This window comes from Sceloporus occidentalis, unplaced genomic scaffold (assembly GCF_023333645.1).
Source record: "Sceloporus occidentalis isolate IW3139 unplaced genomic scaffold, rSceOcc1.0.p SCAF_4, whole genome shotgun sequence".
Classification (NCBI taxonomy): Eukaryota; Metazoa; Chordata; class Lepidosauria; order Squamata; family Phrynosomatidae; genus Sceloporus; species Sceloporus occidentalis.
In genome coordinates this window covers 98,920,024-98,934,471 of record NW_028316984.1, presented here as the reverse complement: position 1 = coordinate 98,934,471, position 14,448 = coordinate 98,920,024, and the positions used below count along the sequence as shown (strand labels likewise).

At 37.8% G+C, this 14,448-nt stretch overlaps 1 protein-coding gene across 1 annotated transcript in view; it reads right to left on the bottom strand.

Annotated features, from left to right (window-relative positions):
• Nucleotides 1-3,231: 3,231 nt before the first annotated feature.
• Nucleotides 3,232-14,448, bottom strand: part of SPTY2D1 (SPT2 chromatin protein domain containing 1) — a 35,295-nt gene continuing 24,078 nt past the window's right edge. The window contains exons 4-6 of the mRNA XM_089521025.1: nt 12,439-12,598; nt 11,724-11,801; nt 3,232-7,043 (exon numbers count right to left, since the gene is read on the bottom strand). Of these exons, the coding sequence (XP_089377151.1) occupies nt 6,947-7,043; nt 11,724-11,801; nt 12,439-12,598 (335 nt within the window). The 3' untranslated portion in view covers nt 3,232-6,946. The remainder of the gene's footprint in view (nt 7,044-11,723; nt 11,802-12,438; nt 12,599-14,448) is intronic.

Below are 14,448 nucleotides of genomic sequence, written 5' to 3'. Positions count from 1 at the left end.
TTATGAAGCGCTGTAAATTTACACAGCGCTGTACATGCAATCTTTTTAGTTAGATGGTTCTCTGCCCTCGGGCTTACAATCTAAAAAAACATGACACAGAAGGCGAAGGGAGTGGTGGCGGGAAAGGGTAAGAGGTCCAGCAGTTCCTCTCTACCTCTGAGGCCTGGACCAAGGCAGATGGACTGGAGGGAGGGCTTGGCTTCATAATGGATAGGTAATCATTTTCCAGGGAAAATACATACTCTCAAGTAAGATAATACATATACAATACATAGCAATACAGGAAATGGATCGATAAACAGGCAACAAAAGAACATCAGATAGTAAGCGACAATTATGCAGTTGCTCCCCATCATCAACAAAGACCAAAATTAAATTATGTAATAATAAAAATAGCAGCCTACATAAAGAAAGCTATTTCTGCTTCTGCAAGATTAATTCTGCTTAGTTTATGTATAGATGTTTAATCTAATTTATTAAGGCTGTAACCTCGCCTGCCTACGCTGGCTGTTGAAACAGCTTCAATTAGTCTCTCTTGCTGTACGCACACATATACACACTCAACTTATCCACAGGTCATGGCAAAATCCATAATTTTGGCTCCAAAACCTGCCCTCGATTTATGAGGTTGACCAATTGTAGAGTATATACGGTATAACTGTTTTGACTCTTAAAACTGTTTTTTTAATTTATATTTTAATATTGTTGTACTGTTTTTAAATTGTACAGTATTGTTTTATACTTCTTATTTGCAGCCTTGAGTCGATATACTGGAAGAAAGGCAGAATAAATTAAAATCATAACAATAATCTTGTATGTTTGATTTACAGAGTGAACCAGCACGAAATGAAGGTGATAAGCATTAATTCACATTGTATGTTAGATGGACGCAGAAGCCTGGGGCAGAATTCGAAGAGCAACCAATATGTTCCTGTTATGAAGTGCAGCTTAAACCACCAAGGAGACTTTAGAAGTGCCCAGGAGCTCATTAATGCAGTCCAGAAGGCAACAAAACATAGCTTAAAATGATGCAGGGCTCTCATAAATGATAAGACACATGGGTCTTTAAAATTACCTTTAAGGCTTATCTATGATTTGTGTCAGTTAATTTACCACCTTGCTTAAGCACAGATAGGCAATAAATTCTTGCATCTGGACAGATGTGAAATGAGCTGCCTTTCTTTTATGTACAAGACATGGAAAATATATACGTACCTCCTCCAGCGCAGGACAGGCTCATGGAGATCCCAAGTGATCTGCTAGGGACAGCCAGCAAGCTTAGCCTACAGAGACTTAGAAAAGTTGTGAAGATTCCAGTTCTGCTAGAAAACAGTCTGCAAAAACCTTTTTACAAGGTATTTTTGGGTAGCATTGAGAGGCCTAGCTACATGATACATGTACTTCTCCCACTGCAGGATCTCACCCTGTATTTGCAACATCTACCTGCAAAATGATTCATTTTCACTTGCTTACATCAATGTGTTTCTTCCAAACACTATGCATAGTTCGCAGTCATACACTGGGTTGCAGCTGTCTCTCACAGTGTAATATCATTTGCTACTATCTGGTAGAAGCGCTCAGTTTTGCATATGATTGGGAAAAGGCACATTTTCAAATACAGTAACTATGGATGACCAAGCTATTAAATATGCAGACCCTCTTTTCACTGCATACAAAGAAAGAGTGACTAGCTACTGCAGTGATGGTGATCCTTTTAGAGACTGAGTGCCCGAACAGCAACCCCAAACCCACTTATTTACTTCAAAGTGCCATGTCCCTCTGGCTTTCTAGTGACAAACTCTGGTGAACTCTGTGTTGAGGCGACGGCACGTGTACCCACAGAGAGGGCTCTGAGTGCCACCTCTGGCACGTGTGTCATAGGTTCGCCATCACTGAGCTACTGAATAAAAGCTATGGACTAGAAAATGGCAGGGAGCATGGCAAAGTATCTCAAGGCCCCGACTGGACCCAATCTCACCCCCCCCCCCAATGAACATTTGAAAGCATGCCTCTGTTTTCTGATGCTAAAACACAATGAAGTAATTAATGAATTTATTGCAGTGTTTGGTTTTGTTGCTCCAATAGTATCTGAAGATTCATATGCTACATCTGCACTGCAGAATTAATGTAGTTTGACACCACTTTACCTATGGAATGCTATTCCAATGCTATGGAATCCTGGGATTTATAGTTCGTTGTGACACCAGAGCTTTCTAACAGAGTGTTAATGTGAAGTAAAAACCTTTCACAGAGGGTGTCCACAGTTTTCTGTGGGTTTTCTGGTCTATATGGCTGTGTTCGGGATGTATTTCTTCCTGATGTTTCACCTGCATCTGCGGCTGGTGTCTTCACACATACACACACCCCTGTGAAGATGCCAGCCAAAGATGCAGGTGAAATGCCAGGAATAAATTATTCCAGGACACAGCCACACAGCCCAGAAAACCCACAGAAAACTATAGAGAGGGTTACATCTCTCACAAAATTACAAACCCCAGAATTCTATAATATTGTGCCATGGCAGTTAAAGTAGTATCAAACGGCATTATTTCTAGAGTGTAGATGCAGCCATAATCATGAACACCTGCCCTAAAAATCTTCAAGCCGTGATTACACTTCTCAGCTGTTTCTACATTCTAATAAAGCTACGATGAACTGTACTGAAATTTTTGCAACGGAATACTTTCAGTTTAAATTGCACATTAACAAATTTTGTTGCTGATGAGTACTCAAAAAAGATCTCTCAAATGTGCTGCTCTTATTCCTTCACAGATTTAGCTTGCATGCTGATTTATAACATGCAAGAACCAAAACCAAAAGCCAAGATACAAAGAACATCTCAGGGTTATATAGAGGCAATTTAGCAAGTCTGGCAAAAAAATTGCTGTTCAGACTAAATAGCTGATCTCATACTATTATCATGAACTTCTTTTGAAACTCCTCTCAGTTTCAAAAACAGCCCGTGGATGTTATAGAAATTTATACACTATTGGTATACAGAACTTTAGTCCACTAAGTAAAGCTTTTTGCATTAGACCTAATTTAGGAATTTTCAATATTAATATCATCTGTTTATAATAAAGTATACTAAAGCATGACTGCTTCTGCATAGCTAAATAACAGAAGAAAAGCTGAAGTATTTTTCCTTAGGGAACAATATCCTGCAAGGATTCTCGTATGAAGAGGTACTATGGCATCTTAGCATTTCCTTCAAATTAAAGCAAACCAACGAAAAATTCAATAAGATATTTAATGTCTGAAATTTATTATATACATAACTTGCTTCAGCCTTCAATGTGCATATACAAGAGCATACAAAAACACCAGAAAAAAGGTTATGCTTAACAGTTTTTACCTGATTTGTCACATTGTGTTAAACACAATGAAGTTAATGAAAACATAGCATGGACTCTAGTAACATCCTTTGTTATAGGCTAACACTTGTTATACTCTGACTCAACAAAATAAATAAAAATCCAACATAGTCATCAAAATTATTCACTATTCTCTTAATTTTCTTTCCAATGTGTTTTGGTCTTCTGCTGTATATGTAGAAATACAATTTAGTTACAGGGGTAATTAAGATTACAGAAAATAAAAGCTAAACAAAACTAATTATGCTAGCTCAGAAATGGAATCTTATATAAAAATACAGTTGTACAGACTTTTGAAAGAGCTCTGTTATTAATATCAGAGTTCTTCACTGATAATAGACACATGCTGCCTTGGTCTCTGACAGACACTCATGTAAAAAAAAGTGTAAATACAGCCTTAATAAAATATATAGAAGACAAACTGTAAAATGAAGCTTTTAATTAAATATTAAAGTGCCCTTCATCTTTGTTTAGTAATATCAATAAATATTAACTACAGCAATTGTGCAAAGCAAGACCTGAAAGGGCTTTATGAAACACTACGTATTTCACATTATCAAGATTCCAGACAGCACATTTGACAGCAGAATTACCCCTGTGTCTTTATTTCTACATTCATGAAAATATTTAAAATGTTGTAAAAGGCACATCATCTAATCACTGAACAGATCTGCAAGCCAACCTAGTTTTTGTAATACAACCTATGAAGTTAATGATGACTGGTACCCCAGCGAGAAATATATGTCAACTTCTCCTTTTGCTTTAATACTTCATGTACATCAGGAGAAACTTTAAATATTCTGTTTTAATAAAATCATTCAGTGGCCAAATTTTAATATATAAAATGGAGAAATGAAGAGAAAGGAAAAATGTTTTTATAAAGAAAGTAAATGTTAAAGAGCATATAATCTGAAATGAGAATACAATTATGAGACTTTACCTTTGGAATGCAAGATTAGTCTGGTGTTCATGGTATCATATGAAATGTAAATTTTAATAAGTGATAGGTTATTAGTCGAGTAAAATGACAAACCTTAAGAATACAGAATATTTTCTAATCATTGACAAGATAAGCAACACTGAAGTTTTTTAGAATACAGTCTTGAGTCAAATTTGTAAGAAACAGTTAAAACCTGCATGTGGATTACAGAGAGGCTTTAGAATTCTGCCCTATACAGAATTTTATTATAAATTCTTTACAAATTCCAAGGTTTGTTTAAAAACAATATCTGGAATGATACTCTACTCTTTCTCCTTAGAATTAGAAAATGAACAGCAACTTAGGTCATCATTTTGAATGAGTAAAATGATAAATGGTTGTATTTACAGGACACTTGTTTGAATATATGATTATTTCAAAACAGAGTGGACTGTGCATTTATAAAAAAAAGTCCACACTTCTGGAAAAACAGCACTAGGGAAAACAGTAAACCTTTAAAGCATCCTGTTAAGCAGCATGCTAATAGCAGCAACTGTCCAACTATTGCATTTCAGCATATACAGTTCTTTAATCTGATAAGGCTGAATGCTTTAAAAATTAACTGCTGGCTGTCCTTGTGTTGACATGGAATTAAAATACAGAATTCCAACTTCCCAAGTATTTTTCACAAGCAACACTACCTTTATAAGCAATTATTTAAACCTTAGCCACTCCATTCCAAAATACTAGGTTACTTAGCTATTGTGCCCAAGTCCCCCTTCATTTTTAATTTTCAGAACGATATAAAGTTCCTCATGAAAGAGTTACTTGATGAAATTTTGAAGAACTGAAATAGTATATTCTGCAGTGACTGTGTGTCACAGGTACTATAAGAATAAAAACCATAAAACATGGGGTTGAAATTCCAGAGTAGAACTGAATGAACTTGTACTTTTCGCTACATATAGACATTTACTTTGGACACATTTAATTTACCACTGCAAATTAGTTCAAAATCAGTGTGTGAGAAAAGGTTCAGAAACAGATAAAAACGAACTCTTAAATCAGCTAAGATTTATTTCTCTTCTGGCAATCTATTCATCAGCTTCATCAAGCAGTTATATAGATTATAAATGTGCCCATATGAATTGAGGAATGTCAATCCAATCAGTATTTGTGCTGGAAAAGCCTAGTACTAGTTGTAATATATCGTGTCAGGGTTTGGAGTTGTTTTATAATAAGAACTGAATCTGAACTAGAAACTAAAAATGAGGAATATACATCAAAATATATCCTTAAAATGTAGTGAAGCCAAAATCACAGAAATTATATATAAAACATAGAAAGTTTGCATTTCTCTGGGCAGGATTTTTTTAAAATCCCTATTTGTGGCAATGAAATTTCAGCCTAAATGAAAAACTAGTCATTTGGTCCCATTTCTTAATGAAATAATTTCTAAATGATTCACGGTAAACACCCCAGTTCAATTCTCTACATGGCAACAGAGGAAAGCATCAAAGACTGAGCTCTCAAAGGGAAATATCAACCCAACGCACATGGGAATAGACAGATTTTCCAAATACCCCAAGAGAACAGGTTCAGCTGGCTAGGAAGAAAAAAAAAACCTGTCCTATATCTAGGGTCAACACATTGGCTTAGCATGGGGGCAAGAGAAGATTTATATTGACAAATATGTTGTTGCTGCCTCTTTCCTGATGCTTGGTGCTGCTGTTTATTTCACAACAGCTACCTTCAGGAAAATAGAAACCACCTACTAATTTGTGCAGTCAAAATGCTTGATTTTTCAGTGTACTTTTACTTTTTCAGATATTCTTCTCCAAACAGAAATCACAGTACAGGTTAATATTGCTTTCAAAATAACAGCAGCTACATGTTTTACATCTGTGCTTTAATGAACAGGAAAAAATGACTTAAAAATCTTGACCTGGCAGAAAATGGCCTTTTAAAACAACAATAGAATATAGACCATCTTGCAATTTAAAATAAAATTAAGAATGCAGACTGGCATATTTTTGTGTGGGCCCTCTTGCTGTAAGTCAGTGCATAGTCCATCAGTAGTCTGCTGGCATCCTTGAACTACTTTAGACAGTAGTAACATTCATTTCCACTACTTCATCTAATATCCTCCATTAGTGCATTATTTATTTTGTAAAAAGTAGATGCTGGCAGGTATTAAAAAAGGTATTTGGAGGCTGGGTAAAGCCAAAGTCAGATCCTGACTTCCTCCTCACAAATGAAAAGGATTCTGCCATTCACTGAAAGAACTGAGATTCCATGGAGGCTTTTCTGATGGAGGAAAGGAGTAGAGGTGCCAATTTTTCCTAATGTCTCCTTCTCCCTGCAGTCCTCAGCACCACTTCTCTCCATCTCCCATTCCATTACTGGGTGAACAGTGGTGATGGGGAAGGGGAAGAGGACTAGAAACAACCACCAATCCAAGTCATTGGTCCTCCAGCCACTGCAGAACCCAGCTGAGTAATAGTATGAAGCCAACTCCATCTGTCTAGATGTCCATGTTCTACACAGTTTGCTTGTTTTTCATACATAAAATAAAACTGTAGCTGAAATTTGGAACAAGTAGAAGAATGTGGGGGGAAAGAAGAATAACAAAAAGTCAGCTATGGCAAATTGATTAACGTGTTCTTAGCTTCTTTGCCTGCTTTTTCCGTTTCAGTTCTTCTTCTTCACGTCTCAGCTCTTCTAGATCTTCTTGCATTCCAAGTCTCAAGCTAAAAAATAAATATATTTATATATTTATTCACACTAAAATTAAAAGAATATTGTAACTCAAACAGAAGTGCATGCACTAGAAAATCAAACAGACTGAAATCCAAGTTAAAATAACTTTTCCCCCAGTAACCAGTGTCAGGCTGCTTGAAGGAGGCTTTGGCCATTTTATGAAGGGATGCATGTTAGCAACACCCAGCTATTTCAAGGAATGGAACAATACTAGAATAGGCTATATTTATGCTGTTTCTAATCTGTGATAAAGGTAAGGTTCACATAACACAAATGAAGGCTTGTAGCAAATCACCAAACATCAACTAAAAAAAATCCAGCACGGTATAGAGAGCTGCTCAGACACATGTATGGAGTGTGTTCTAGACCAGAAGAAATTTTACATGACCTATCACAAAGAGATTTTTAAACCCTTGTTTCACAAAGCAAATTGCTATGTAGAATCTGGAGATAAAGAAGCCTAATATACTTTATTTAAACTGACCAAATACAGGCTAAAGCTCATTGGCCGATGTTGTGGTGAAGGTGGCAGTGAAGAAACTATACTTCTCTGCCACTAGTGTAACCGCATAGTTTCATCCTACAGAGTTGTATGAAGCGGCCAGAGGCCTTTTACACTCTGGCCCACAAGTAGAAAACAAAGATCACTCAACTGCTCACTGTGATGAATTTGCAAGATATTTTGGAGACAAAATCACTTTGATTCGCTCTGTCTTGGGTGCTATAGATGAGACAGATCCAATGGCTATAATCGTGGCACCTGTGTGTCCTCTCTGGATCCCACAATTCTAAATAATTATTGGCCAGTCTCTAACATTCCATTTTTGGGGAAGATTTTGGGCATTCCAGTTCCAGGGATTTCTGGATGAGACAGATTATATAGATCCATTACAGTCTGACTTCACACCTGGTTATAGGATGGAGAAACCTTTGGTCACCTTGGTGGTTGACCTATGCATCCATCAAAGGGTTAGTACGTCTCTGATGGTTCTGCTAGACCTCTAAGCAGCTTTCAGGACCATCAACCATGGTATCCTTTGGGCTGACTCTCTGGGATGGAATTTGGGGGTACTGATATGTGGTGGTTTCGCTGTTTATTGGAGGACTGAACTCAGAAGGTAGTGCTGGAGGACTCCTGTTTGATGCCCTGTCCATTAGCGTGTGGAGTTCCTCAGGATTCTGTTTTGTTCTCTGAGTTGTTGAATATCTACATGAAACCGCTGGGAAAAGTCACCAGGAGGTCCGAGGTGTGGTGTCACCAATATGCTGATGACATCCAAGTCTACCTCTCTTTCCACCTGATTCCAAGGAAGCTGTCTTAGTAATGAACCCATGTCTGTTGTCAGTAATGGATTGGAAGAGAGCAAACAAACTGAAGCTTAACCTAGAGAAAACAGAGGTGCTCCTAGTCAGGCAGATCAGGGAACAGGGATTGTACCTGTGGTGGATGGGGTTATACTGTACTCTCCATGAAATCTCAGGTTCGCAGCTTGAGTCTCTTGGACTAAACTCTGAGCCTGGATGCCCAAGTTTCAGTGGTTAACATTTGCATGGTTAAAACTGGTGCACCAGCTGCATCCGTTCCTTGAGATGTCTGATCTGCCTACAGTGACACATGCCTTAATTACATCCTGTTTGCACTATTATAACACACTCTATGCAAGGCTGCCTTTGGAGAGTGTTCAGAAACTTTGGCAGAACCAAAATGCTGTGGCCAGAATCTTGACTGGGGTCAATTACAGGGAGCATATCCCTTGTTAGAACAGCTTCACTGTTTACTGGTTCATTTCCAGGCAAAATTCAAAGTGCTGGTGATAACCTATAAAGCCTTATACGGCTTAGATCTATGTAAGGACTATGTAAAGATGGCATCTCTCCATATTAAGCTGCCAGTGTTCTAGGATCTACAGGGAAAGGCTTCCTCTCATTCCTGCCACTACCTCATCAGAGAATCTTCTCAGTGGCTGCTTCCACACCCTGGAACTTCCTTCTGTGGAAGGCCAAGTCCCCTCCCTGCTTTACTTTCATAAGCAGGAAAAGACCTTTTTGTTAACTCCCTTGTTAGAACAGCTTCACTGTTTACTGGTTCATTTCCAGGCAAAATTCAAAGTGTTGGTGATAGCCTATAAAGCCTTATATGGTTTAGATCTATGTAAGGACTATGTAAAAGATGGCATCTCTCCATATGTTCTAGGATCTACAGAGAAAGGCTTCCTCTCAGTCCTGCCACTACCTCATGAGAGAGTCTTCTCAGTGGCTGCTCCCACACTCCGGAACTTCCTTCTGTGGAAGGCCAAGTCCCCTCCCTGCTTTACTTTCATCAGCAGGCAAAGACCTTTTTGTTTCAGCAGGCTTTTAATTGGCAAGCCGGGGAGCTTCTGACTGGGATGTGAGTTTTATTTCTTTTTTAAAGTTTTGTATGTTTTCAAATGATTGTATACTGTTTATGTGAAGAATTTGCATTGTTTAATTTTTATTGTTAAATTTTAAAACTGATTTTCTTTGCGAGCCACCTTGGAACCTGCTTTGTGAGGAAGGTGGCATACAAATTAAATAAACAAACTAACAAAATTTGCACCATAATTCTTTTGACTGAGGCCAGGGAATCTTATTGCTGGGTATCAATTATTAAGTGGAACTCTCAGTTTCATCTTAAACACTATATCAAGGTAGACCCACTGTTTGCCACAAAGCTTACATTCAATAAGTAGCTTAAGCTAACCCACAAACTTCCAAATGAATGAATCTCTGCATGTAATTGTAGCTATGTGTTCACAACTAATACATTTTTAGAAGTATACTTAACACATCACAATATCTTATGAAAGCAGTTCCATACTTAGTCTGCAGAAAGAACAGCCAGACAACATTCTTAGGGGTTATTTTCCTATGCCATATTCCTTAGCTTTATGTCCTAATTCAGTGCTTTGTATTTGACTATAAAAACTGAGTCCATTGAAAATCCCTGACTGTGATATTAAAGTTCTGTTTGATTTTCACTGGTTGTTCAACACCAACTAGCCATTAATTAAATATGCATGCATAAGTCTTCCCTTATTTGATGTAAGTCATCATGACCATTATGAGCAGAGACAAAATAGAATGTTAATTAAAGTTGTGTAGTTTGTGACAGAAGACTATATATCAAATTGATACCCATCCAGAACAGAAAACTAGATTAGTGTCAAAGGCTCAGCCTTGTATATGGATACATAGCACATCCATTCTGCAGTCGCAATTTAACACTAATTTAGATTTTGCAACAGATCATTCTGGTACAGACTAAGTGTATTAAATTTCTAGAATTTAGTTTTCCTTATTTTCCAATTTTCATTTGATCTTAACAAACTTAACACTTAACAAACATACTTTTGTTGAAATGACTAGGCTTAGCTCATTAATCTGAATCTGGATTGGAAACTTGCTACTACAAAGTGCTTAATAGAATATGCTAACACAGGACTGACATTCATGCTTCATGTTGAAATGACTAAGTACCATGGAATCAGACTGTATGCTACACTACCAGGTATTTATTAAAGGAATATTATGCCCCATTCCAAGTATGGCAAATACAGTGCGCCCATGTCATACACGGACGCACCATATGCAGCTTTCAGCATATGCTGAAAGCCGCCAGGGAGCCCACGGGAGCACATGGGGCAGCGCATCCCATTAAGAGTAATGGGCTGTGTGCCCATGGCGCACACCCCACTGCGCCGCCACGCACCGTGCTATGCACGAGCCCCATTATTTTCAATGGGGCTCGAGCATACACTTTTTTTTAATGGGGGGGGGGGTTCCAGAACGGATCCCCCACGTAAAAAAGGGAGCACTGTACAATACACAAACCACAGCATTCTCTGTATCTGTGATACGACCTTATATGCAGAATATTTTGGCAATCTCCAACAGTGTCTAATTCTGGCTCTGCCTTTGCACCTTTTACTATTCCTTTCTACAATGGAGAAAAAGTATCTCAAATAGTTGCTGTTGACTAAGGACATGATTGTTAAGACACTACAGAAGTGTTACATAAAGAATAAAATAAATTTACAAAATCACAAAGAGAAATGCTAGCAGATTGCAATCTGATCACTACTTAGAATTAATGGTGGGTTAGAAACCAGAGGACTGTCAAAAAGTGTAATCGGTTGAAAAGAAGAACCCTCTTTTTTAGCTTATAAATGCAAGACTGAACACTAGATGGTGCCAAGTCAACTGGAAAAAAACCACAGCATCCCAGACAGCAAAAACGCCAAGCATGCTGACTTGATTGGGGTGAGGAGAAACAGCAGCAATGACTGAAAGAGTAGATCAGGGGTGGAAAGTGTGGTACATGACTATAATTTAGTTTTGTTGAAATAGAGGAACTTTCAAAAGTGAGCTGTTGAAAACAGGTGAATGGAATCATAAAGGTGGAAAAGTCACAAGAGCCATCCAGTCCAAACCCCTGCCATGCAGACAGACACAACCAAATCACTCCCAACAGATGGCCATACAGCCTCTGTTTAAAAACCTCACAAGGAGGAGATCCCATCAGACTCTGAGGCAGCATATTCCACAATAGCTCTTACTCTCAGGAAGTTCTTCCTAATGATAAGCAGGATCTTTTTTCCCGTTGGGAAAAGTGCATGAATGAATGGGACAAATATAATTCTAATACTTACCTCTTGGCTTCTTCTTTTTGCTGCTCTTTCCAGCTGCTTTCCATGTAACGTAAGGCATAATCACTTTCATCTTTATACCTGTAAGTGGTACAGAGTATACTCAGTCTTACAAGAATATAAACGCACACATTTCAAATCCTAAACTGCATATACTTAAAATAGATTCTCCCCAGTAATTTACCAATTTAATTCACTAGGACCAGGGATTTTAACTTCATTAATCTCATGGTCTCACATATTTTATCAAATATACATGCTGTGTATGTATGCAAACATGCACACACATTTATTTACTAAAACCTGTGAAAGCGTGTGTGTGTGTCTATGTGTACACACACACACCCCAACTCTCAACTCCCCCAGTCCTGCAAAATGTAGAGCAACCTTGGAACGTTCACAGAACCAAGAGCCTGACCTGTATTTTGTGAGACATATACTCATTCTGTGTATTTTACTGTTATTGAGATGGACAGAAGCATAAACAGCTTCTTCTCAAATTCTGTTCTCCTGAGCAACTCCTCCAAAGGTGATCATTTATGAAAAGCATTACCGGGTTTAAAAAAATCGTGCACTATTTTGTCTTGATTTTAAATAGGAACTTCCATTCAAATTTCTGTTACCTTTTTATGCTACTTTACATAAATATTATACATCTTATCATATGTACATAGTTACATGTACACAATGGTAAACACAAAAAGGCTTCTTTGCTCACTTATTCCGATCATAGCCAAATATCTCTCTAATATGCTTAGAAATTTCTTCTTGGGGTTCTCCTTCGTCATCAATGAAGTCTTCCATTTCAGAATCATCTTCATCTTCATCATCATATTGCCTTTTGTAAGTAATAGGTGGAAGAGAAGGCCTTGGAAAGCCTAGAGAGAAAGATTCAGAAGTATAAAATAGAACTAGTCAGATTTTCTGTGGCATTGATATATTTTTTTTCTTGGCCATAACCTTTATTTTTATGAGGGTTTACATGGGTTAAGCTGCAGTTTCAGATATAGGTCATGTAAAAGAACTAATTTGTTGATCAATGTAAAAGATCTTTTAAAAATGCTTCAATCAAAGGCAGGACAAAAACGGGAGTGTTTCAACAATATAATTACAGTTGGCCCTCCTTATCCACAGATTTTTTATCCACATATTCAAGCATCCACGGCTGGAAAATATATTTTTTAAAATATAAATTCCAAATAGCAAACCTTGATTTTCCATTTTATATAAGGGACATCATTTTGTTATGTCATTGTATTGATTGGGACTTGGGTATCCACGGATTTTGTTATCCACTGGGGTGTGTGTATGTGTGTGTCCTAGAACCAAACCCTAGCAGATAAGAAGGACCCACTGTAGGTGCAAAGACAATGTAATCTTCTTCTCTTCTTCTACCTGACATATATCTGAGGAAGTAGACTGAAGTCTAGGAAAGCTCATACTGCCAACTTCTTTCAGTTAGTCTCAAAGGTGCTACAAGATCTCTCTATATGTACTGATTCCCCAGACTAACACAGCTATATCTTTGAATTCTTGACATATATCAGATCTCAATAAGCAGCACAGTGTTAAAGCAATGCTCAAGATGAAAATGGTATTTGCGTAGTTTTGTGTTCCCCAATCTTTTTCCTCTCCAGAATAGCTGATCAGCCCTCCTTCTTGTCGAAAGAGGACAGCATGGAAATGCACTGAGCAAGAAAAAATTACAGTGGGTTAACAATGATTTGATCATGTCCCTGCTGTCTGCTACAAAGATTATGTGGCCTGCAATAAAGGCAATTTCCTCCCTAATTGGAACAATTCGTGTGTTTTATATCAAGGGAATTTTCCTTGCCTCCAGAAATTTTCTCCCACATATAGAATAATAAATTATATAAACCACTTTATTTGGGCCCTTCATACACACATGCATTTACACAAACTTACTCAAACCAAAAATCAACTAAGTATACTTGCAATTTTATAAACAGACAATCATATGATATAAGTTGAGAAATTTATGGCCCAAAATGGACTCCAAAATCATGAGTTGACTTATATACAGGGCAATAAGTTAATACTGTTTATAAACTTCCTAAAACAATTGCCCACCCTTCGTAGCCAGGGATCTTTAAATAGCTCCCTGTTTGAATCCCTGCATGCTCTCCTGTCTCTCTTGAGAGGTTTCTACCCTGTTTTGCAAGCCATGAGTCTTGGAAATCCTGGGAGTGAAGGGAAGAGAGAGAGAGAGAGAGAGAGAGAGAGGGAGGGAGAGGGAGGAGGTTTGTTTCCCCAGTTTCCATGCTGAGACTGTAATCCTTGGGTGAGGTCCAGAGAGGGAGACGTAGGAAGGGAAGTGGTGCTTTGTTTCCCCCTTTAGATCTTTTGTAACATGTCCCAGTGTTTGACCCTCGACTTATTCTCGGATCATATCAAAATCCATGTTTTTGATCCTAAAAGCTGCCCTCGACTTATACATGAGTTCGACTTATACACAAGTATATACGGTAATGTGAATGGTTTCCTACAATTATACCTTATGCATACTTTGAAAATTAATCAAATCTTCAATACAAAGTAGTCTTTGCAGAATTCTTATTTTCTCTTGCCTCTTTCCTTTAACAGAACTCAGTGCAAAGTAAAATGCACTGCAGGTTTTCTTTGAGCAAACTCTACTGAACTGAGCAGGACTCGGGGCCCATTCATACAAATTAAAGCACTACAGTGCCATTTTAACTGCTGTAGCAAC